We start from the raw sequence: 23679 nt of genomic DNA, 5'->3' as shown, positions 1-23679 counted from the left end.
AGGCCTAAAAGAGTAGTGCTTAATTATCTGGACTCCTCTGTGCTGGGCTCTCTTTTGATCGTATTAATGAAGCAGCTGGCCCATTGTTTCTCTTTAATTCCGCTATTGTTTTAAGAATATGTCACAGCTCTTTATTCTTTTATCAGGTACTGTGCAGGAGGAACCACACAATACCTCATATTCCTACTGTATTTGCCAATGCACAAAGAAACCTCCAAAGCGTTTTTCAAAGCAGGGGCACTCATAATTTATAAGTTCTATTCCTTGCACTACTTTACTGTCAAGAATTTCAACAGTATTGGATTTGAATTCATTATAAATGTGTATTAAACAATGTGGCTACGTATAGATATATGTCCTGCGTTAATGTCTAAACGCCGAGATCTGGGCACTATTACATGGGTAGCATGGAAATTGGGACATTTTTTCACCCAGGAAATTATTTCAAACAATCACCTCTGGATGGAAAATAAATAAATAAATTTGAGGCCTAGACCTCATCTTGGATTTTCAAATTATCCTTAAATGAGTTTATTTGGACAAAATAAAAGAGAAATAGAGATAACAAAACAAACAAATGCCCACCCCCTCACCCTCACTACACCCCAGGAGTCTGATGCCTTTTTTTTTGTCTGTTCAAAGAACTGTTTGTTCTTCAAAAGGAATGGTTTTAATCTATGGGAATGTGCCTGAAAGTTAGTGTGGGTCATTCTATGGGCTAATATGCAGTGTTGTTTAAATGAGTTTTGATAGTGGACTGACCCTCCTCCACAGTCACACTTATATACAGGAAATTGATTCTTAGGCTGGTGTAATATGACATGATAATTACAGGGCTCCAATGTTAAGATAGCCCCAAAAGACTGGGTAGGGATCAGTGTTCTAACATGAGGTATCTATGCTGAAGCTATTTCAACATGATGGTTCAGTTGTAATTACTTATTTCTTGAATTTCTTTGAAAACTACAAAATCCTCAGAGTAACTTGATCCCTGTGAATCTAATTTTTGGTGGATTTGGGAGGTAAAACAAACAAGGAAAAAGAGTCCATATGGTAGATTTGTGTTCCTTGTAACTCATGCAGCTTTTGGGTTTTTCTGGCAAATATCTGGTTTCCTGGAGAGCTTATTGATTTTTTCTTCTTTTTCCCTTTCCAGAGCCTGAGTCTTAAAAAGAGAAGCTAGATAAATCATTTTACTTCACAGCTTAATACATCTACCAAAAGTTACAAAACTCAACTTTCAATTTACTTTTAGAAAATCCACAAGAACAAGTTGCAATTATTTAGCCAAAGGGGGAAAAAATCCAAAAATAAACTTCATTTTTATGGAGCGAGAAAACGAATTAATTTACTTCAAATCACCCATATTCTTGTATTCCTGGATGCATTTCTCACATAAAATAAAGTTTTTTACTAGTATCCATATTCTTCTTGAGGCACTACTGTCCTTCTGCATAGCAAGGCAGAGTAATACAGAATCTAAATGCGATTTAATTGGTTCAATTTGCTATATATTTTTATGCCGTTTGGCTCCCTGTCTTGATGAGCCGGAATGTAGTTGTGCTCTAGGTTTACAGCTTCATATTGCTTGTGTTTTCTTATTTTTATGAAGCAAAGTCTATCAATCACAAATAAATTAGAAAAAAATGTACAAACAACACATCGCAAAGATTTTTTTTTTGCAGAATGCTATGTAATTATTAACCTGATTTTTACCATTGTGTGAAACCATGAATTTCAGATAGCATGGATGAAGTTAAATGCTTTTATATTAAATACATTTTGCTTATACTGGACTCTATAGGTATGGCCGTACAATATAATTGAAGCTTTGTCAGCTCTGTAGCCTAGCAACAGATAATACTGTTAGGTTACTGAATTGCTCCTGGTTGACAAGTAGGGAGTATTTTTGTGTTTATCATGTTTGCTAATGATGGGATCCTTTCCAAAAGGCTTGTCTTAATCTTAATTAGAGTTTATCAGCAGAGGTCTGCATGACATTACGCAGACACTGATTTCATAAATAATAAAAAGTGCAAGTGAAAAATTTGGCAGGAGAAGGAGATATTTGAGGCCACTGATTCTTGTAAGAGGAGCATGAATTTCCAAAATGTAATCAAGTTTGAACTGTGACTCTATTCTTTGTTATCGAAACTTGCAATACACTTCATTGCAGTTTTGACAGCAATTATGAATAAAATTTATCAGCTTCCTGTTAGGATCCAGATCTGTTTGTACAGGAATCTTGATCATAAACATTACTAAGAACAGCAAGTCCATAGTTTTTCTTTCTTTCTTTCTTTTTTTCCATCAACATCAAGGCCTCAGTAGTTATTGCTTTCCCATGGAACCTTGAAACTGCTTGTCCTTTATTTTGTGGGGGTAGTGATGGGAAGCAAAAATGAGTGGCTGTGTTTGCAGCATAAGAGGCAGACAAAGAGAGAATCCTAAAATAACCTTTCCATTTGGTGGAAGCTATGGAAGTATCAGATAGCTGCCTCAGTGCCTGATGTCATTTGATAAAGGATTCATGCCAAGGCAAGAGGAATGTAATTTTTCTGCTCTAGTTTGCACAATATGATATTATTCCACATCCGCAATGTTCTGAGATTCAATAGTATTGATCATCCCTAACTAGTAAATTACCTATGTGTAATTAACGCTAAACCAATAAAGGACTAAGAGAGGTCTGCGGCAGCATGAAATCCAGATTTCTGACAGATTCAATCGGAAAATTATCCATCAGCCCCCTCTTCCCAAAAGAGTGATTTGGAGTCAGAGGATTAGGTTTGAGTTCTGGCTCTATTTATTAGTTGTCTAACATTGGACCCATCATCTCCCTCTTTTCTCTGAGCCTCTGCTCCATCTGTAAAGCAAGGGGTTGGATTAACTGATCTCTTAGGTGCCTTCCAGCCCTAAATCTATGATCCTTTTTATCCATTTCACTAATGATCACCACCTTCACCAAAACCAAGGAAACAACTGAAGCAAAATCGCTCATTTCAGATACTGATTCCTGAGTGTCTTCACTGAATTAGGCTGGACACTTTTGACAAAGTGCCTTTGCCTTTGACAAAGAATATGAAGATGACTACTACTACTACTACTACTACTACTACTACTACTACTACTAAACAATAGGAATTCTTGTTCATAATAATAGTATATTTTATTTGTATAAATGATATGTTATTGTTGTCCATGTTAGAAGATTAATATATAGTTCCTTCCATGGGATAGTATTGCTACCTCAAATGAGTTGTCCCCCTTTCATTTTTAGAGCTTAAATTGTGCATCTTATTAATTGTTTTAGGGTTTATCTATGCAAAGCTTAAAGCATGTAGGTGGCACAATGAATAGAGTATTGGGCCTCGAGTCTGGAAGACTCATTTTCCCAAGTGCAAAGTGGTTTCAGACATTGTACTAGCTGTGTGACCTGGAGCAAGTTAATTAACTCTGTTCGCCTCAGTTTCCTCATCTGTAAAATGAGCTGCACAAGGAAATGGCAAACCACTCTAGTATCTTTTGCCAAGAAAACCCCAAGTGGGTCACCAAGAGTTGGACACAACTGAAAAATGACTGAATGACAATATAAAAAGCTTTGCCTTCCTCCTTTGTTTTTGCCTTGAAAAAGTTAGCATAGAAAGTTTATGTATCACTCACAGTCAGCTAGCATTTGTTAAACACCTACTTTGGGCCAGACACTGTGCTAAGCGCTATAGATACAAAGAAAGGCCAAAAAATAGCCCTTATGCTCAATAAACTCACAGTCTGATAGGGAAGACAATGTCTAAGAAACTATGTACAAACAAGATATATACAGGATAAATTGGAACTAATCTCAGAGGAAAGGCATTAAGATTAAGAATCATCATTTTTAGAGGCAGAATGGATAGAGCCATAGACCTAGAGTCTGTAAGACATGGATTCAATCCCTATCTCAGAAAATACTTGCTGTGTGAATTTGGATGAGGTACCTCAGCTCTCTCAGCCTCAATTTCCCCAGCTGTAAAGTGAAGATATTAATACTAGTAGCACTCACCTTACAAGGTTATTGTGAGAATCATAGGTGATTATGTATAAAAAGCACTATCCAGATATTAAAGATCACTGTATACTGTCAGTTGTTATTATCAATATTTGCATTGGCTAGTCCAGTCTTTCACTTTATTTTTAATTAAATACTAATTATGAAGCATTTATATTTTTCAACCTCACATTACACCACCACCACTAAAAGAAGCAAAAGGAAATCTTTGTAACAGATATGCGTAGTTAAGCAAATCAACTTCCCACATTTCCCAGGTCCAAAATCATGTGTCTCAGTCTTCATAGTTAGTTCATCCCCTCTTTGTAAGAAGATGAGGAGTATTATTCTTTGTCATCAGTCCTTTGGAATCACAGTTGATTATTACATCGATCAGAAAACTCTTAAGTCTTTCAAAATTGTTTTTACAATGTTGTTGTATAATTATTGATTGTTTCCCTGGTTCTGCCCACTTCTATATCAGTTCAGACAAGATTCTCAGATTTCTCTGAAACCATCACTTTGATAATTTCTTACAGAATAATAGTATTTGATCACATTCACATACCATAATTTGTCCAGCCATTCCTCAATTTATCAGCAGCCGCTTAATTTAGATGTCTTTTGCCACTACAAATCGAGCTACTACAAATATTTCTAAAGAAATTAGTACCTTTTCTCTTTCTTTCATCTTTTTTTGGGGGTATGAGACTAGTAGTGGTATCCGTCCCTTCATTTTGAAAAGAAGAGGCCAGAGAAGCTGTGTCTTACCAAAAATCACACAACTATATAGTGGCAGAACCATGATTAGAACCCAGGTCTTCTGACTCCTGCCACAGTATTTTGTTTTTAGTGGATGCTGTTTGGAGGATATCTTGTTTTAGAAGAATCACGTCATCTGAATTTTAGGGTAGGACTAGAGGAGTAACTATATTTTATTGCAGACTTACTTTGTGCCCAGAACCATTAGGTAAGAATAATACCAACTAATCCTACATTTAATGATATACTACCAGTACAGGCCAGCAAAATGCCTTAAAAGTAAACAAAACTTTAAATCTATTCCTATTTACCCCCTTCTAACTATTTTTTTTCATGTTGGGTGAAGCCTTTATATTTTTATTTTACATTATTTATTTAATATTTTTAGTTTTCAGCATTGATTTCCATGAAATTTTGAATTACAAATTTTCTCCCCATTTATGCCCTCCCCCCCACTCCAAGATGGCATATATTCTGATTGCTCCATTCCCCAGTCAGCCCTCCCTGCTGTCACCCCACTCCCCCGCATCCTGTTTTCTCTTGCTTTCTTGTAGGGCAAGATAGATTTCTATGCCCCATTGCCTGTATATCTTATTTCCCAGTTGCAGGCAAAAAGAACTTTTTTTTGAACATCTGCTTTTAAAACTTTGAGTTCCAAATTCTCTCCCCTCTTCCCTCCCCACCCACTCTCCCTAAAGAAGGCAAGCAATTCAACATAGGTCACACGTATATCATTATGCAAAACCCTTCCACAATACTCATGTTGTGAAAGACTAACTACATTTTGCTCCCTCCTATTCTGTCCCCTTTATTCAATTTTCTCCCTTGACCCTATCTCTTTTTGAAAGTGTTTGCTTTTGATTACCTCCTCCCCCTATCTGCCCTCCCTTCTATCGTCCCCCCTCTTTTATCCCCTTCCTCCTTCTTTCCTGTGGGGTAAGATGCCCAATTGAGTGTGTATGTTATTCCCTCCTCAAGTCAAGTCTGATGAGAGCAAGATTCACTCATTCCCCCTCGCCTGTCCCCCTTCCCTTCCTACAGAGCTGCTTTTTCTTGCCACTTTTATGTGAGATAATTTACCCCATTCTATCTCTTCCTTTCTCCCTCTCTCATCCCTTAATTTGATTTTTTTAGACATCCTTTCATATTCAACTCACCCTGTACCCTCTGTCTATATATACATGTATATTCCCTTCAGCTACCCTAATACTGAGAAAGGTCTCATGAATTACACACATCAACTTTCCATGTAGGAATGTAAACAAAACAGTTCAACTTTAGTAAGTCCCTCATGATTTCTCTTTCTTGTTTACCTTTCCATGCTTCTCTTGATTCTTGTGTATGAAAGTCAAATTTTCTATTCAGCTCTGGTCTTTTCACTGAGAAAGCTTGAAAGTCCTCTATTTTATTGAAAATCCATATTTTTCCTTGGAGCATGATACTCAGTTTTGTTGGATAGGTGATTCTTGGTTTTAATCCTAGCTCCATTGACCTCCGGAATATCATATTCCAAGCCATTTGATCCCTTAGTGTGGAAGCTGCTAGATCTTGTATTATCCTGATTGTGTTTCTACAGTACTCAAATTGTTTCTTTCTGGCTGCTTGCAGTATTTTCTCCTTCATCTGGGAGCTCTGGAATTTGGTGAAAATATTCCCAGGAGTTTTCTTTTTGGGATCTTTTTGAGGAGGCAATCGTTGGATTCTTTCAATTTCTATTTTACCCTCTGGCTGTTTTTCTCGATAATTTCTCGAAAGGTGGTGTCTAGGCTCTTTTTTTGATCATGGCTTTCAGCTGGTCCAATAATTTTTAAATTATCTCTCCTGGATCTATTTTCCAGGTCAGTGGCTTTTCCAATGAGATATTTGACATTGTCTTCTATTTTTTCATTCCTTTGGTTCTGTTTTATAATATCTTGATTTCTCATCAAGTCACTAGCTTCCACTTGCTCCAATCTAATTTTTAAGGTAGTATTTTCTTCAGTGGTCTTTTGGACCTCCTTTTCTATTTGGCTAGTTCTGCCTTTCAAGGCATTCTTCTCCTCATTGGCTTTTTGGAGCTCTTTTGCCATTTGAGTTAGTCTATTTTTTAAGGTGTTATTTTCTTCAATATTTTTTGGGTCTCCTTTAGCAAGTCATTGACTTGTTTTCATGGTTTTCTCACATCACTCTCATTTCTCTTCCCAGTTTTTCCTCTACTTCTCTAACTTGCTTTTCCAAATCCTTTTTGAGCTCTTCCATGGCCTGAGACCAATTCATATTTTTCTTGGAGTCTTTTGATGTAGGCTCTTTGACTTTGTTGACTTCTTCTGGCTGTATGTTTTGGTCTTCTTTGTCACCAAAGAAAGATTCCAAAGTCTGAGTCTGAATCTGAGACTGTTTTTGCTACCTGTTCATGTTCTCAGTCAACCACTTGACCCTTGAATTTTTCGTCGGGGTACGACTGCTTGTAGAATAGAGAGTACTTTGTCTCAAGCTTGAGGGGCTGTGCTGCTGTTTTCAGAGCTACTTCTACATAGCAAGCTCTGCCACACCAGTGCTCCTTCTCCCCCAAGAACCACCAACCAGTATTGTGGCCCAGATCCAGGCAGGGCAAAGCAGACTTTGCACTCCTGCTCTAATCAGCCATTTAATTCCTCCTACCAGGTGGGGCTGGGGCTGGAAGCAACTGCAGCTGTAGCTCTGGAAGCAGCCTCAGAGCTGCACCACCTCTGCTGCCTCCTGGCTGATGGCCAACCGCAAACTCTTTTCACTCTGTCCCAGCAGCTTTTCCCATTAACCATCTCTGTTGTCTTTGGCGTTTGTGAGTTGAGGAGTCTGGTAACTGCCACAGCTCACTGATTCAGGGCGCTACGCCTGTTCTGCCCAGCTCATGGCCTGGTTAGTCCTGCTCCACTCTGCTCCCAGCTCCATGTGATAGATCCTTCCCAGCGACCATCCAGGGTGTCCTGGGCTGGAGCCCTGCTTCCCTCTGCTATTTCATGGGTTCTGCAGCTCTAGAATTTGTTCAGAGCCATTTTATGGGTGTTTCGAGGGACCTGGGGGAGAACTTAAACAAGTCCCTGCTTTCCAGCCACCATCTTCCCCTTCTAACTATTGAACATGTTGGATTCACCCATTTGATCTAGACTCGCTAGCGTAGGACATCCTATCCCAACAAAAGTATTTCTCATAATGACTCACATAACTAATGAATTCTCAAGGTAAAATTTGAACCCAAGTTTCTGATTATCCCAAATCTTACATGCTTTAATTTACACCACACTGTCTTTCAATGTGAGGACTATAGCTTGAAATTCAGTGGCTTTGTAGGAACATACTATGAAACCTAGCAGACATGAATTCTGCCCTCTTCCCAGTCTATTCTCCTAACAATTGCTGACACTTACATAGTATTTTAAGATTTGCAAAGTGCATGGATAGGGATGGTCCTATGCAAATTGTCCCCATTCTAGAAATAAGGAAAACAATGCTCAGACAGTTTGAGATTTGCCTACAGTCACATAACTTGGTTGCACCCAAGTTGGGATCCAGACTCAAGTTTTCTGGATTCTAGGTCTGACTCTTTATGCAAAATACCACAGTGCTTCTCATACTTTATGTTCTGTGTAGGCAGAAGAAGGATAAGACACAATGATTATACCATCTCTATCTAGCCAGAAGAAGTTTGAATCACAATGCAGCATCATAGAGATGCACAAATTAAGTCAGACACATTGTTTAGGAAGTTCTAGAGAAAAATATTATGATCTGTAATACTTCCATTTACACTTTTGAATCTCTTGCTTTAAGGAAATGCTATAGGAGTTTCTACTCTTTGAAACAAAGAATTTTGCCATTAAATGAGTCTTGTTGTACTGTTAGGCTTCTGGTAAGCTAAGCTCTTCCCCCACCACATCTCGCATAAATCTGGAATGAGGGATTGGCCTGTCTCATTCACAGAATTCCAGCTCTGACATAGAATGATTCTAAGTGTTGACAAAGTTCACATCTGGGTTCATATATTTATATTTAAGTGTGCAGATGTGTGTTTTTGCTTGTATGTGTTTTACTTTGAAACATTTATACCTCTTTGAGGCCTATAATGTGAACTTTATCTTTCTACTTAAATATTGTCATTAATGCTATTTTGTTTCCTCATCTTTAAAGCAAATAACCTCATTTAATTAATTATCCAAAGTTTTTTTTCTACAATGATATCCTAATTCTTACGCAATTCATACACTCTCATTATCTCTTCTACCAGATTTTTGCAACAAGTTGTTTTATGACTATAATATCTTTTGGGGTGGGCGTGGCGGTTGGATTGGAAATAAAGTATAGTTGAAAAGGTAGATAGAAATACTGAGAGATAAACAAAGAAATGTGACTTATCCAAATGAGTATCATTTTTACTTGTTTAATGAGTATATCATAGTTTTTGCTATACATATATCATGAGGGAAAACAAGGCTCATAACATATAAAGTATGTAGCATTATTTCAGGCATAAGTGTACTGAATCTTGTCCTGAAAGTATAGATTAAAAAATATAACTTTGCCTGTCTAAACATGTAAAATAAATGAACCTTCACTATCTCATTCCAATATATTAGTAGATGGACTTGCATAGGTAATTTCCTTTAATGCATGTCATGTGACCACTGTTAGCACAGAGCCACAGGGTGTCTTTCTTACCATTGGAAGAAAGGGTTCTTTTCCTTTAAACAAACCTTTATTTAAATAAGCCTTTTTGAAACAGATCTTTGGCATATCTTCTTTCCAGGAAGTTGTGTCAGTGGAAGCTAAGATAAAGCAGTCATCATGTTATAAAGAATATTACATAAGAAAGATCAGTCAGCAAAAGTTGGTAATGAACACATAGAAAGTAAAACTACCTTATGAGAATATCAGAATTTAGCTCTGTGGGTTGTTTGAGGTGTGTGTGTGTGTGTGTGTGTGTGTGTGTGTGTGTGTGTGTATGTGCATGTGTGTTCGTATCTTTGTGCTATAAAAATAAATATATAAATCACAACTTTTCTAGCCTCAGTTTCTTCATCTATAAAAATGAAGAGGAAAATATCTGCCTTACCTGCTCTAACCAGTGATTGCAAGGATCAATCAACCAATCAGCAAACATTTCTTAAGTGCTTATCACGTACTAGACACTTTATGAAATGCTTAAGATACAAAGAGAAAGCAAAAAGAGTCCCCACATTCTAATGGGGGAGACAAAATGTATCTGTACAGTTATATACAAGATTTGTATACAGTAGATAGAAGGAAAAGACCCTAGTCAGGTGTGGAGAGTACTGGGGAGGTAGGGATCTTGATTGAGAGGGCAGAGGCAAGCTGGTAAGTATAGCCAATGCAAAATGAAAGATGGCTCACTTTATGAAAGGAACAGAAAGAAGGTGAGTAATAGGCAAAAATAGCAAAGGAATCAATGAAAAAAATGTGAATGAAGGGGGTCTAGGAGTACCACATCTCAAACCATACCACAAAGCAGTAATAATAAAAACAATTTGGAACTGTATAAGAAATAGAATGGTTAATTAGTGGAATAGAATAGGACTCGGGGTAGGGAACCCTGCAGCCTTGAGACCACATGTGGCCCTCTGGGTCCTCAAGTGCAACCTTTTGCCTGAATCCAAACTTCACAGAACCTGTGTATGTGTCTGTGTGTGTGTACACATATGAATATAGACATCTGTATATATGTATTTATAAACATATGTAGACAGAGAAAGATATGTCTATAGAGAGAGATGTTTATATCTATCTGTCTAGAGAGAGAGATTAGATACATGTATATATGGCCCTGAGCTAAATTTAGAAAAATAAGAGCCATTATCCAATTGAGATAAATGATCAAAGGATGTAAAAGGCAGCTAGGTGATACAGTGGATAGAATACCAGGCCTAAAATCAGGAAGACTCATCTTCCTGAGTTCAAATCTTACCTCAGATACATATTGGCGGTGTGACCCTGTGCAAGTCACTCAACCATGTCTGCCTCTATTCCTCATCTGTAAAATGAGCTGGAGAAGGAAATGGCAAACCACTCCATTATCTTTGCCAAGAAAACCCCAAGTGATGTCACAAAGAGTAGGACACCACTGAAATGACCCAACAACAGCAACAACAAAGGATATGAATAGACTGCTTTTAGAGTGAGAAATCAAAGCTATCAATGCTCACATGAAAAAATGTTCAAAATCACTAATAATTAGAGAAATACAAATTAAAACAACTCTGAGATACTACCTCATCCATATCACATTGGCTAGGATAACAGAAAAGGAAAATGACAAAACTGGAGGAGATGTGGAAAAATAGGTACACCGAGGCACTGTTAGTGGTCCAGTCATTCTGGAGAAAAATTTGAAACTATGACCAAAGGGTGCATTGATAACTAAGGTGGGGCCAGTGAAGGGAGGTCTGATTATATCTTTGCTCCCAAGTAGGCCCAAAACCCCTAACTACTAGATGCTAAGCCAATGTGGGCGTGAAGCCTCCAGGGTCCCAAGGGGAGTTGCTAAGACCAGAGCCAATAGTAAGAGCTTAAGTTCTGGTCGCTCAGATGACATTTAATGGCAAAGAGTGTATAAAAAGAGAGAACGCAGCTATTTGCTTAGGGCTCTTGCTCTTGGCGGTGTGCTGATATGGAGATTCTGGGCAGCTGTAGTTAAAAGCCCTCCAGCTTGTAAACCAGGATGTTCGGACTTTGTTAAACTCTGGTAACTATGCATTGAGATTTGAATCGGACAAGGTCTGTCTGTCGATGTTTGTAATTTGTTTGTATTTGCTCTGAAGTTCAGGGTGCTGGCTTTTCCCCCTGAACTAAGTGAATGATATTCATATGCTGGATTAAAGTAAGATTGTTAACCCCTTAACATTTCTTTCCTTAGTAAAGCAGATCAAAAGAGCCTGGGCTTGCAGCATTCTGTGTGCTGGTTGTTGTTGGTTTTACACCCCCACAGCAGCTGCTAGCTGGATTGTTGCAACAAAGGGCTATAAATCTGTTCATACCTTTTGACCCAGAGATATTCTACTAGTTCTCTACCCCAAAAAAATCAAAGGAAAAGGAAAACACCCACATGTACAAAAGTATTTATAGTGGTTCTTTTTTGTGGTGGCAAAAGATTTGAAAACAAGGGATGCCTGTCAATTAGAGAATGGCTACACAAGTTATAGCATGTGAATGTGACAGAATACTGTTGTGCTGTAACAAATGATGAAGGGGAAGGTTTCAGAAAAACCTGGGAAGATTTGTATAAACTGATGCAAAAGGAAGTGAGCAGAACTAGAACAGTATTCATAGCAACAGCAATATTGTAAAGATAACCAACTGTAAAAGAGTTAGGAACTCTAATCAATCCAATGATCCAGCCCAGTTCCAAACTGCTCATAATAAAAAATGCTATCCACCAGATAGAGAATTGATGGATTCAGAATGCAGATTGAAGCATACCTTTCTCTCTTTACTTTTTGTGTTTTTTTTTTTTTGGAACAGGGCTAATGTGGAAATGTTTTACATGATTTCATATGGACAGTAGGTATCATATTCCTTCTCAATAGGTGGAGGAGGGAATAGTAGGGGGAAGAAAACTCAGAACTTAAAATAGAAATCAAAATAAATAAATACCATCTCTCCCCCCACACACAATTAGGCCACTATCTCTTGACTATAGATCAGACTACAGATGCAAAAATGCTTAAGAAAATGTAAGACACTAAACAAATGTGAATTACCATTTGCTATGATATATGAGAGTATATTTTATATAATACTTATGTTTAATTAGTCATTTTTTTCTAAAATGAATAAATTCATCTGAAAGTATCTAATTAAAAATGCTTTGCTCCTCTTAGCAGAGATTTGGCACTATGGGTATTGTATGAGGGAGTTGGACTAATGACCTCTAAGGTCCTTTTCAAGTCTAAATCTGTAAGCCTTGGACGTTATGATACGCTGTCATATATGGTCATTTTGTGATCAATTTTGCTTAACTTTTTCTTTGTTAAAAGGGAAAAATTAAAGGTGAAGTGATATCAGGAAAAATGTGACATTGAAATAAAATGTATCAATGAAAACTTTTAAAAATAATATCTACTTTGAGAGGATGAAGAGCAAAATATAGTGCATATGATCTTCCAGTCACTAAAGGAAAAGTCGTGGGGAAAGGGTCATCAGAAAAAAAATACAGATATATGTCCATACATATGTATGTGCACATATATACATGTATGTATATACACATACATACATGTATTATGTAATATGTGTATGCAAATATATATGTGTATTTAGGAAATATGTATGTGTGTGTTTGGGCAAAAAATGTATTTGGATTAAAACCATTGTAATATTTTTTTCTTTCCTTTGAGCAACAAAACTATAATAAAGGTGATAATTTAGATGAGATACAAAAAGAATAGGAGGCAAACATTTGACATCTATCTCAGACATATTGATTATATGTCCTTTCTTAACCTCTTTTACTGTTAGTCATTAGAGATGGATATTTCATCTAATCCAGAAAAAGAGATCCCCCCTCCCCAAGGGAAGGGTAAGGTTAGGCAGCTGCCTTGATTCAGCACTCCACCCCTAAACTGACATGAGACACATAAAAAGATGCCATTGATATTAAATCTACTCTACAACAGGCTTGAAAATTCTATTGTCTATTAATTTCTCCTTGTCTATTCTTCTTAACAGGGGGTCAGCTTTGGTGCACTACTACGAAGGCCATCTCTGAGGGTGAGGAGCTAATTGCCTTTGTGGTAGATTTTGACTCAAGGCTACAAGCTGCCAGTCAGATGACACTCACAGAAGGGATGTACCCTGCACGGCTGCTGGATTCAATTCAACTGCTCCCTCAACAAGCTGCCATGGCATCTATTTTGCCTACAGCTATTGTCAATAGTAAGTGCTGAGGAGGGCAGCTTCATTCATTCTGTGGGGTGGAGTCCAGGTATGCCCAACTCACTGTAAGGCTCTGGGAACTCAAAGGATCTGGAATTATTATGGACCCCATGTATCCTTTTCTCTGGCTTTGTCTGCATTTTGTATTTTGGTCGTCTCAGAAGTGGTTCTATAGAAGGAATGAAGGAAGGGAGGAAGGGAGGGAGGGAGGGAAGGAAGGAAGGGAAGAAGGAAGGAAGAAATGAAGGAAGGAAAGGAGGGAGGGAGGGAAGAAGGAAGAAAGGAAGAGAGAGAAAGAGAGAGAAAGAGAGAGAGAGAGAGAGAGAGAGAGAGAGAGAGAGAGAACTAAAATTCGTCTAGTGCAGATGTCAACTCCTGAGTGGCACATGAGACACTGACACAATGAATTGCTTGGATACTTTACAAGTCTACTTAACCATATAAGAGACCCTTTAAATATGATTAATTTGGCCACAGAGCACTTTGGGGCTTCAAATATATTGATAGAACTGATAACAATTGGTCCCAGAGAGGCCTACAAATACCATAAAGAAAAAGGGGCCTGGGAAATTTTTGAGCAAAAGAAAGAAAATTAAGCCTATTTTGATATCCAAAAAAATTTCTTAATATATGTTTGATTAATACATAATTTTATTTTTATGAGGAAAATATCTTTACAAACAAAGTTGTCTCAAAGAATCTCTGTTCTCATCATAGTTGACTGCTTTGTGAATATAGCATATAATTTTTATATGTACAGCATGAGAAAAATGGTGCAGTGGATAGAGTGCTAGGCCTAGAGTAAGAAAGAAGAACTGAGTTCGAATCCAGACTCAGAGATAATATTTGTAAAAGCTCTTAGCAAACCTTAAAGTTCTATATAAATACCAATATTATTACATACAATATACAGCATCATTTCAGCCATAATTGTATTGGAAGTTCTGTCAGGGTAAGTAGAGATAAAGCAGCCATGTTGTAGGGAATCTTACATAGTAATACCCTGTTCAATACTCTTCTTATTGCCTATGTGATAAATTACATACTTGTCTGTTTTGACAGTCCAGCTTTTTCCCCGACTTTTCTTTCCAATCTCATCATGTACCCTATATTTCAGCCAAACTGGCCTACTGCACAATACCCAAATACAGCATTGCATCTTTCACTTTTGTGCCTTTTCAAAGGCTCTCCCCCATTCCTGGAATACCTTCCCTCACTGCTACCACTTGGAAACCCTAGCTGCCCTCAAATGCTTAATAGACACTTCCTTTAAGGGATCTCCCCTGATTTCCCTGGTTGTTAGTAGAGCTCCTTAAAATCTTTTGCATTTATTCTATATATTTCCTGTCTTTCTTTTGTATTTATATCCATCTTACATATCACCAGGAAAATGGAATTCACTTAATATGTGCTTACTGATTAAGAGAGATCTGTCAGCAAAATATTATAGTGAAAATATTGACAGAAAAACAGGATAGTTTTGAAATTAACATGTGAAATTTATTATATATGTATGTGTTCATTATATGTACACATCTATGTATATAAGGATTGTGTGTATCTTTTTTTAGGTAGTAAGTTCTCTCTCTCTGCCATATTCTTCTGGGTAAATGTTATACTGAGGATTGGAATAGTGGAGATTGTTAATGTTTTAGGTTCAGAATTTTTTTAAGAAGACCTTTTCTTGAGTCCTCCCTCTGACACACACAGAGTCATTTGCCTCTTAAAATTTAAAGGAAGTAAATGACTTTGCTTAATGAATGTCGTTTAGCCTCTTGATTATCCCAAGCAACTCTAAGATTCTTAGTTATAATGGAGATTGCCAGTCAGTCTACTGTAGTGGAGAAAGTTTCTGATTGAAAGTTTCCCACATGAACAAAATTATATCTCTCCATCCTGATTATAGAAATATATACATACATACACACACATGTAATGTGTATATATAGTGTAATTTAAAAAATAAAACCAATGATTTCATTGATAGAGAGAATTTTTACAGCTCCCTCTATCAATACCAATGGAAGACATTCTGTAACTTATAGTTGTAAGGAACCACCTAAGGCATTGAGAAGTCAAATGATTTTTCCTAGATCACATGAGCAGTACCCATGACAAATCTGCGACCCACATTGTCCTGACCTCAAGGCTATGCCTCTATTCATTGTGCCATACTGCCCTTTTTTAAAATATTACTTATGCGACACTATACATTATAATTATCTGTGTAAAATTATTATTTTAATAATTGGTAATAAAAATAGCCAACACTTATATAGCACCTACTATGTGCCGCATACTATGTACACCCATCACAACACCCCTGTGAGGTAGGTGATATTATCCCCATTTTACAGTTGAGGAAACTGAAGCAAACAGAGGATAAGTGACTTGCCCAGTGTCACTTCTCTAGGAAGCGTCTGAAGCTGGATTTGAATTCGGGTCTTCCTGACTTCGGGCCCAGCATTCTGTCCCCTGTACTACCTATTCTATTGTATAAGCTCCTTGAAGACATGGACTATTTTCAACCTCATATCTTACTGAGCATCTAGAAAAATGCTCTACATATAAAGTGTACTTAATAGATGTTCATTGTATTTGTTTTTCTATGGAGCTCCATTTAAATTTGTTATTCATCTCATTGGCCACTTTTCTGGTTTGGATCTTAGGAGCCTGGGAACAAGAAAGCTAAGATGCTTTGCTCATCATTGGTTCCAAATGTACTGAAGTTCACATAGACCTTTGGTTCTCTTTTCAGAGGACATATTCCCTTGTAAGTCCTGTGGCATTTGGTATCGAAGTGAGCGGAATTTGCAAGCACATCTCATGTACTACTGCAGTGGGAGACAAAGAGATGGGCCCCCAATGACAGAAGAGAATGAAGACACTCCTCATCAGATATCCAGTGCTTGTCCTTTCCCACAGTGCACCAAAAGTTTTTCCAATGCCCGAGCCCTGGAAATGCACCTAAATTCCCACAGTGGTAAGTTTCCCCTTCTCCTACTCCTAGAGATTAACCTGGTCATTAGAAATCTTTAAGGTTCTAATATGTTTCTTCTAGGACAGTTTTCTTTTTAAGGCACCAAGAATGCCTCAATATCCTATCCTCACTGAATAAACTTTCTACCCCAGGTGTGCACCTAGACTACAACTCATATGCTCCTGTTTTCCCTGACTTAAGAAATAGAAGAGGCAGCGTGGTGTGGTGGACAGAGTACTGGGGATTGGGGTCAGGAAGACCTGCCTTCGAATCTTGCCATGACCTCCATTAGTGGAGAGACTTCCCCTTGTATTCATGTGAAATATAATCATCTTCAAGGAGAATCCAGAGTGGCCTACGTGGAATTGACCTAATGCTAACCTTAGTTCTTTTACTTTCTGGGTCTGTCAGTCTTTGAAAGGTGAAGTAGTTTATTTAGCAGATTCACACTGCATTTAATCATGGCAGTGAAACCCATCATTTCTTTAGTCTACTAAAATTAGGCTCATGAGAAAAGCAAAAGTAGTTGTCATGTTTTCAGACTTCATCTTTTACTGTATCAACTTGGATAGTTTTGCCTCCAGGGCATCTACCAACAGTTGAATTCTTAAAATTTCAGTGTCATTAATCTGTGGCAATTGTGGTCATGGTATCATAGATTTAGAGCTATAAAGAGGCTATTGAGTCCCACGCTTTCATTTTATGGATGCCCAAAGAGGTTATGTCACTTGTTCAAGGTCATCCAGCTAATAAGTATGAGAGGCAGCTCTTCCTGACCACAAGCTCAATGCTCTGCTGATTTGCCTGGCTGCCACTAGTGTTTTAAACTTCATAGTCTTTTTCACCTTGACAGGTAAACATTTTTCTCTAGAATCCATTTGTAATAGGAGATCCCAATTCCTTTAGAGTTTCATGGTAGGCCTTTCTTTAACCCAAAATTTTCCTTCCCCGTCACTATATCCCATCACCAATTGCTCCTTCTAAAAGATTTGCTACATAGATTCCACTTAAAATATAGATCTCTCTCTCCGTGTGTGTGTGTGTGTATGTGTGTGTGTGTGTGTGTGTGTGTGTGTGTGTAAATGACTGAAGTATATTAGCTTCGTTGATTTTGCCACACCTTTTGAGACACCCTCTTGGGTAGGGCAGAACCATCAGAGATCATTGCATTCCTGGGCGTGACTCCAAAATGAATAGGTCCCCTCTTTTTAAAAATTCTTTGTTTACCTGATGATAGGGCCAAGGAGTTTCTGAGGTTAGAAGAATCCTTCCTTAAGCCACCCCACCCACATAGTTGAGGGGAAAGTTATGAGTGTTGTAGTTGTAGGAGCGACTCAGTTGCTTTCCACTCACCTTACTCCTTAGTCCCTCACGTAAGCTGAGTTTATTCATCTGGTAAAATAGGGGGATCAGGGAAAGTTGGCCTTCCCAGATGGTGAGCCTGGAGAACCACAAATCTGACTGAACAGTACTGCAGGCACCATATGTGCCACATAATAACTATCCAATGTGGAGGGAAAATTGGGGGAAAAATTACTGTATTGGTTTGAGGAATATTTTTCCTTGGTATGAGAAATAAAAGAGGAAATTATAGGAACTCCATACCTTCAGCTATGTCGTTCTTTGCTTTCTTGGTATGAAAGTCAGCATGGTATAGTGTTTAAAGTGTGGGACTTGGATTCAGAAAAAAATGCATTTGAATCCTACCTCAAACACTTCTTATATCTGTCAGCCTGAGCAAGACATTTCATCTCTCTGAGCCTCAGTTTTCCCATTTGTAAAATGAGAGGTTTATACTTAATGACCCCTGAGGCCTAAAGCCTCAGGTGCATCTCTTTGGTACTGTTGATTTATATAATTCAGTGACCATTCTATTATAATCTATGAAGAAGATAACACCTAGTAAGTTAGATGATATTAACAAATTAAGTATAACAACAGTGTTTAACAATCTCTACTTAATGAATATGTACCTTGTTTTAAGTCACCCTGAAATAGAAAAATAGGGATGTAAAAAAAAGGTAAATTAAAGGAGGATGATTTGTTTTGCAAAAGGGTTCACATTAGAATTCATTCTTTGGGGATCCCATTTTCACATTTAAAATGGTTTATTTTTTAAGTAAAATTAGTTTGAATATTTAATTAAAATATTTTTCATATTAAATTAAATTAAAAATAGTAAATATTTTAAATAATATTTAAAAAGGACACATTTTCAGAAACACTGCTATGTTGTAAAGAAAAGTTGGTCTGTAACTTAATATAATAGAAGTAGTGTTTTCCTAATAAGCCATATGTTCTAATGGAAAGAACACTGAGCAAGGAGTCAGGAGGCTGGGGCTTGAACCAAGGCTCTGTGCTTGCTGTATGATATCAGACTAGGTTTTAAACCGTCTGGGCTTTGGTTTCCTCCTCTGTTAAATTAGGGTGATAGAACCTACCCTGCTATGTCATAGGATCATCATAAGAGCCATGAGAGATAATGCATACAAAAGCCCTTTGAAAATAGAAAAGCACTCTGAAAATATAGGGTGCTATGACAGATCATAGATTTCAAGGGGGTATTGGGCTTTGAGGTCATCTCCTCCAAACCCCACTGCTCACATTCTACAGTTGAGCAAACTGAGATTAGCTAAGTGACGTGACTTGCCCCAGATCACACTAGTGGTAAATGACAAGAGTTAGGATCTGAACCCAAGTCCAAACCTATTGCTCTTTCCTGGGTATCATGGTGGAGGTATCATTATTACACATAAAATGGGCTGTCTCAAAAGAAAAGAAACTTGCTAATAAAAGATATCTGAGTCAGTTCGGCTAGTTCAGCTGCTAAGTTAATAAATTAAATAAATACTTCAGTTTCTTGGAAAGGACCATGTTCATTGAAAACCAAGATTTTTGGTTCTTAGCCTTCTCCTTTTTTTGTTTCTCCACAGGTGTAAAAATGGAAGAGTTTCTCCCTCCTGGTGCTAATCTGAAATGCACCATTTGTAACTACACTGCTGACTCTGTGATCAATTTTCACCAGCACCTGTTCTCCCACCTCACTCAAGCTGCCTTCCGATGTAACCACTGTCACTTTGGCTTCCAAACTCAGAGGGAGCTATTGCAGCACCAAGAAGTTCACGTTTCCGGCAACAAACTTCCAAGAGAAAGTGACATTGAACACTCCCCAAATGGAAATGAAGACAACATACAGCCAGCCACGGAGCTGTTGACTAGAAATGAACTTCCCCAGGGCCAAAAGGGCATGCAGACTAAAGATGCTAGCTCTGACACAGAGCTGGATAAGTGTGAGAAAAAGAATCAGATTTTTCTCCCAAATCAGAGACCAGAACTACAACCCTCAGCCAATAAACAAAGTTTTTCCTATACAAAAATCAAGTCTGAACCTTCCAGCCCAAGACTTGCTTCATCTCCAGTTCAGCCTGGCATCGGTCCCTCTTTCCCTATGGGCCCTTTTCTATCTCAGTTCGCTTTTCCCCAGGATATCACAGTGGTTCCTCAGGCTTCAGAGATCTTGGCCAAGATGTCTGAACTGGTACATAGGAGGCTGAGGCATGGAAGTAGCAGTTACCCTCCTGTGATCTACAGTCCTCTGATGCCCAAAGGGGCCACTTGTTTTGAGTGCAACATAACATTCAACAACCTGGACAATTACCTGGTGCACAAAAAGCATTATTGCAGCAGCCGATGGCAGCAGATGGCCAAGTCTCCTGAATTCCCCAGTGTTTCAGAGAAGATGCCAGAGGCTGTGAGCCCTAACAATGGTCAGAGCTCCATCAACCTTCTTAACACAGCTCCTCATCCTTCTGATCCTGAGAATCAGCTCCTTCAGACATCCTGTATCAATTCCTCTACAGTCTTAGATTTGATTGGGCCAAGCGGAAAGGGCCATGACAAGGACTTCCCAGCACAGGCTAAAAAGCTATCTGCTTCCAGTAGCAACGATGACAAAATCAATGGGAAACCTGCTGATGTAAAGAATCCCAACATTTCTTTAGTGGAAGGGGAAAGCGATCCTAATAAGACCACTTGTGATGCTTGCAACATCACCTTCAGTCGACATGAAACCTATATGGTCCACAAGCAGTATTATTGTGCAACTCGTCATGACCCTCCCCTAAAGAGGTCTGCTTCCAACAAAGTGCCTGCTATGCAGAGAACAATGCGTACCCGCAAGCGAAGGAAGATGTATGAGATGTGCCTCCCTGAACAGGAGCCAAGGCCTCAACTTGTCCAGCAGCGTTTCCTGGAAGTAGGCAACCTCAGTAATCCTTGTACATCTACACAAGAGTCCACAGAAGGACTGGGAGAGTGCTACCACCCAAGATGTGATATCTTCCCAGGAATTGTCTCAAAGCATCTGGAAACATCTCTCTCTATCAACAAATGTGTTCCAGTTTCCAAGTGTGACACTTCTCATCCCAGTGTGTCCTGTTTGGAGATGGATGTACCCATCGATCTCAGCAAAAAGTGTTTATCTCAGTCTGAGCGGACGTCCACATCTCCAAAAAGGCTACTGGATTACCACGAGTGCACTGTTTGCAAGATCAGTTTCAATAAAGTAGAGAACTACCTGGCCCACAAGCAGAATTTTTGCCCCGTCACTGCACATCAGCGTAATGACCTTGGACAACTGGATGGCAAAGTGTTTCCAAATCCAGAAAGTGAACGGAACAGCCCTGATGTCAGCTATGAAAGAAGTATAATAAAATGTGAGAAAAATGGGAACTTGAAGCAGCCTTCTCCCAATGGAAACTTATTTTCATCCCACTTAGCCACTCTGCAAGGACTGAAAGTCTTTAGTGAGGCTGCTCAGCTTATTGCCACAAAAGAAGAAAACAAACATTTGTTTCTCCCACAATGCCTTTACCCTGGAGCAATAAAGAAAGCTAAAGGAGCAGACCAGCTTTCTCCATATTATGGAATAAAGCCAAGTGATTACATTTCTGGTTCTCTGGTCATTCATAACACTGACATAGATCAAAGCACAAATGCAGATAGTGAGTCACCCAAAGGCCAGCCCCCCTCGAATGGGTGTGCTGGCCAGAAGAAAGAGTCTCTGCCATTGTTACCCAAGAACAGAGGCATGGTAATAGTGAATGGTGGCCTGAAACAAGAGGAAAGGCCTGCTACAAACCCACAGCAAGAGAACATTTCCCAGAATCCTCAGCATGAAGATGGGCACAAGTCTCCATCTTGGATCTCTGAGAACCCATTAGCTGCAAATGAAAATGTGTCTCCCGCAATTCCTTCTGCAGAGGAACAGTTGTCTAGTATAGCAAAAGGTGTGAATGGCTCCACCCAGGCTCCAACCAGTGGAAAATACTGCCGCCTGTGTGACATCCAGTTCAACAACCTTTCAAACTTTATCACTCACAAGAAGTTTTATTGCTCATCACATGCAGCAGAACATGTCAAATAGAAAAAAAAAAAAACCAACCAACCAACAGACCCATCAGTCACCTTTGGTACCAGTGTTTAGTATCTTGTTCCATGCAGTCCAAGCAAAGCTGCTTGAATGCTATCTGGGCAATCAGGAGATAACTCATTATGGCTGAGTTGAAGACTTAAGGTGTAATTTCATTACAGTCCATTAGTAAAGTGTATTATTGGTGCCATTTTCAAAAATATTAATTTATTTTACCAGCAGTATTCATAGCTGTGGTTATGTTATTTTTATTTAAAAACTTTATATTAAAGTCATTTGTAATGTTATTGTATAGTTATTGTGTAGCACATATGGTTTGCACTGTATAGTAGGTTTTAAAGAAAATAGTCACAAACAATACAGAAAAAAAAGCATTTTAGAAATAGCTTCAAAAGCACTTGTGTATCCTGATTTTTTTCTTATATGCTGTTGCAAATATATGTATATGCTAAAATATAACTTGCAAGGACATTTTCAATACACATGCTGTAAAGTTCGCCTTAAGATTTCAATTCTTAAATGACCAGGCTCCATTTTGCACTTTATATTTTAGCAGATACAGTCTCTTAGTCATTAGGCTTTGCATTTGTATGTAGCGGTATGTTTCCGTCCATTTTCTTAATCTTAAACATGTACGTTAAATGAAGATGGCAATTTTTTTCTTGTATAGTACTTGTATTTTCTTTCACTGATGCATCTCTGTCTCAATTTTTAAACCTTTGCTGTTAAATGCAATACTTTATAAAGAATGAACAAAATTACTGGAAGCAGTATTGTAAGTAATGAGGATGTATTAATCAGTTTTATCTTTTGAAAGGCACAGTCAAAATTGAAACCTTAAACTCAATGCTGCAAGTATGAATTTAATTCATATATAAGATCTATTTAAATCTGAGTAGCAATACTGCACCTGGTGATCACAAAGATAATGTTCTACTTCTGATAGAAATGATCTCTCAACAAATGTTGTTACTATGCATGTATATGGATGGAATAAAATTCCAGATCGTTGGAGAAGTTTGGAGATTTTTTTTAATTGAGGAAATCTCAGTCATATAATGGGAGCAACAGAGACTTTGAAATGGAGCCGCATCACTGCAATAAGGGTATGATGTGTTAGCAAAGGCCCTTACTATGTGTGGGATTCTCCAAATCCTCTATGGCCTCCACATCCCCAGGATTCTGTTTTCATACAACCAAATAATAACCATTCATACATTTCTTTTCAATATTAATATAGAACTTTAAGGTTAACAAAGCACTTTACAAACTTTACAAAATCTGATTGTAATAACAGCCTCAGGAGAAAGTCAGTAAATGTTTATCAAGCTCCTACTGTGTGCTAGGCCCTATCCTAAGTATTGGGAATACAAAAAAAAAGAAAAGACAGTCCCTGATCTCAAGGAGCTCATGGTCTAACAGAGGGGACAGTTTATGAGGTAGGCACTGTAGATTGTATTTTTCCCCTTTTTTGTCCAGATCTGCAATGTCAGTTGTGTGGGGGCCCTCTCAATACCAATGTACATGGAACAGCAGCTCTACTGCAATTTATCACTTTAGAAAGTTGCCTGGGGA

At 38.2% G+C, this 23679-nt stretch overlaps 1 protein-coding gene across 2 annotated transcripts in view; it reads left to right on the top strand.

Moving 5' to 3' along the window:
• ZFPM2 (zinc finger protein, FOG family member 2) overlaps positions 1–23118 on the top strand; it is a 584654-nt gene extending 561536 nt beyond the window's left edge. For both annotated transcript variants that reach the window (XM_036735057.1, XM_036735065.1), the window contains 3 exons: positions 13487–13693; positions 16452–16676; positions 19607–23118. In XM_036735057.1, the coding sequence (XP_036590952.1) occupies positions 13487–13693; positions 16452–16676; positions 19607–22098 (2924 nt within the window). In that variant the 3' untranslated portion in view covers positions 22099–23118. The remainder of the gene's footprint in view (positions 1–13486; positions 13694–16451; positions 16677–19606) is intronic.
• Positions 23119–23679: the final 561 nt, after the last annotated feature.

This window comes from Trichosurus vulpecula, chromosome 1 (assembly GCF_011100635.1).
Source record: "Trichosurus vulpecula isolate mTriVul1 chromosome 1, mTriVul1.pri, whole genome shotgun sequence".
In the NCBI taxonomy this organism is placed as follows: domain Eukaryota; kingdom Metazoa; phylum Chordata; class Mammalia; order Diprotodontia; family Phalangeridae; genus Trichosurus; species Trichosurus vulpecula.
This window is presented reverse-complemented; position numbering and strand designations above follow the sequence as displayed.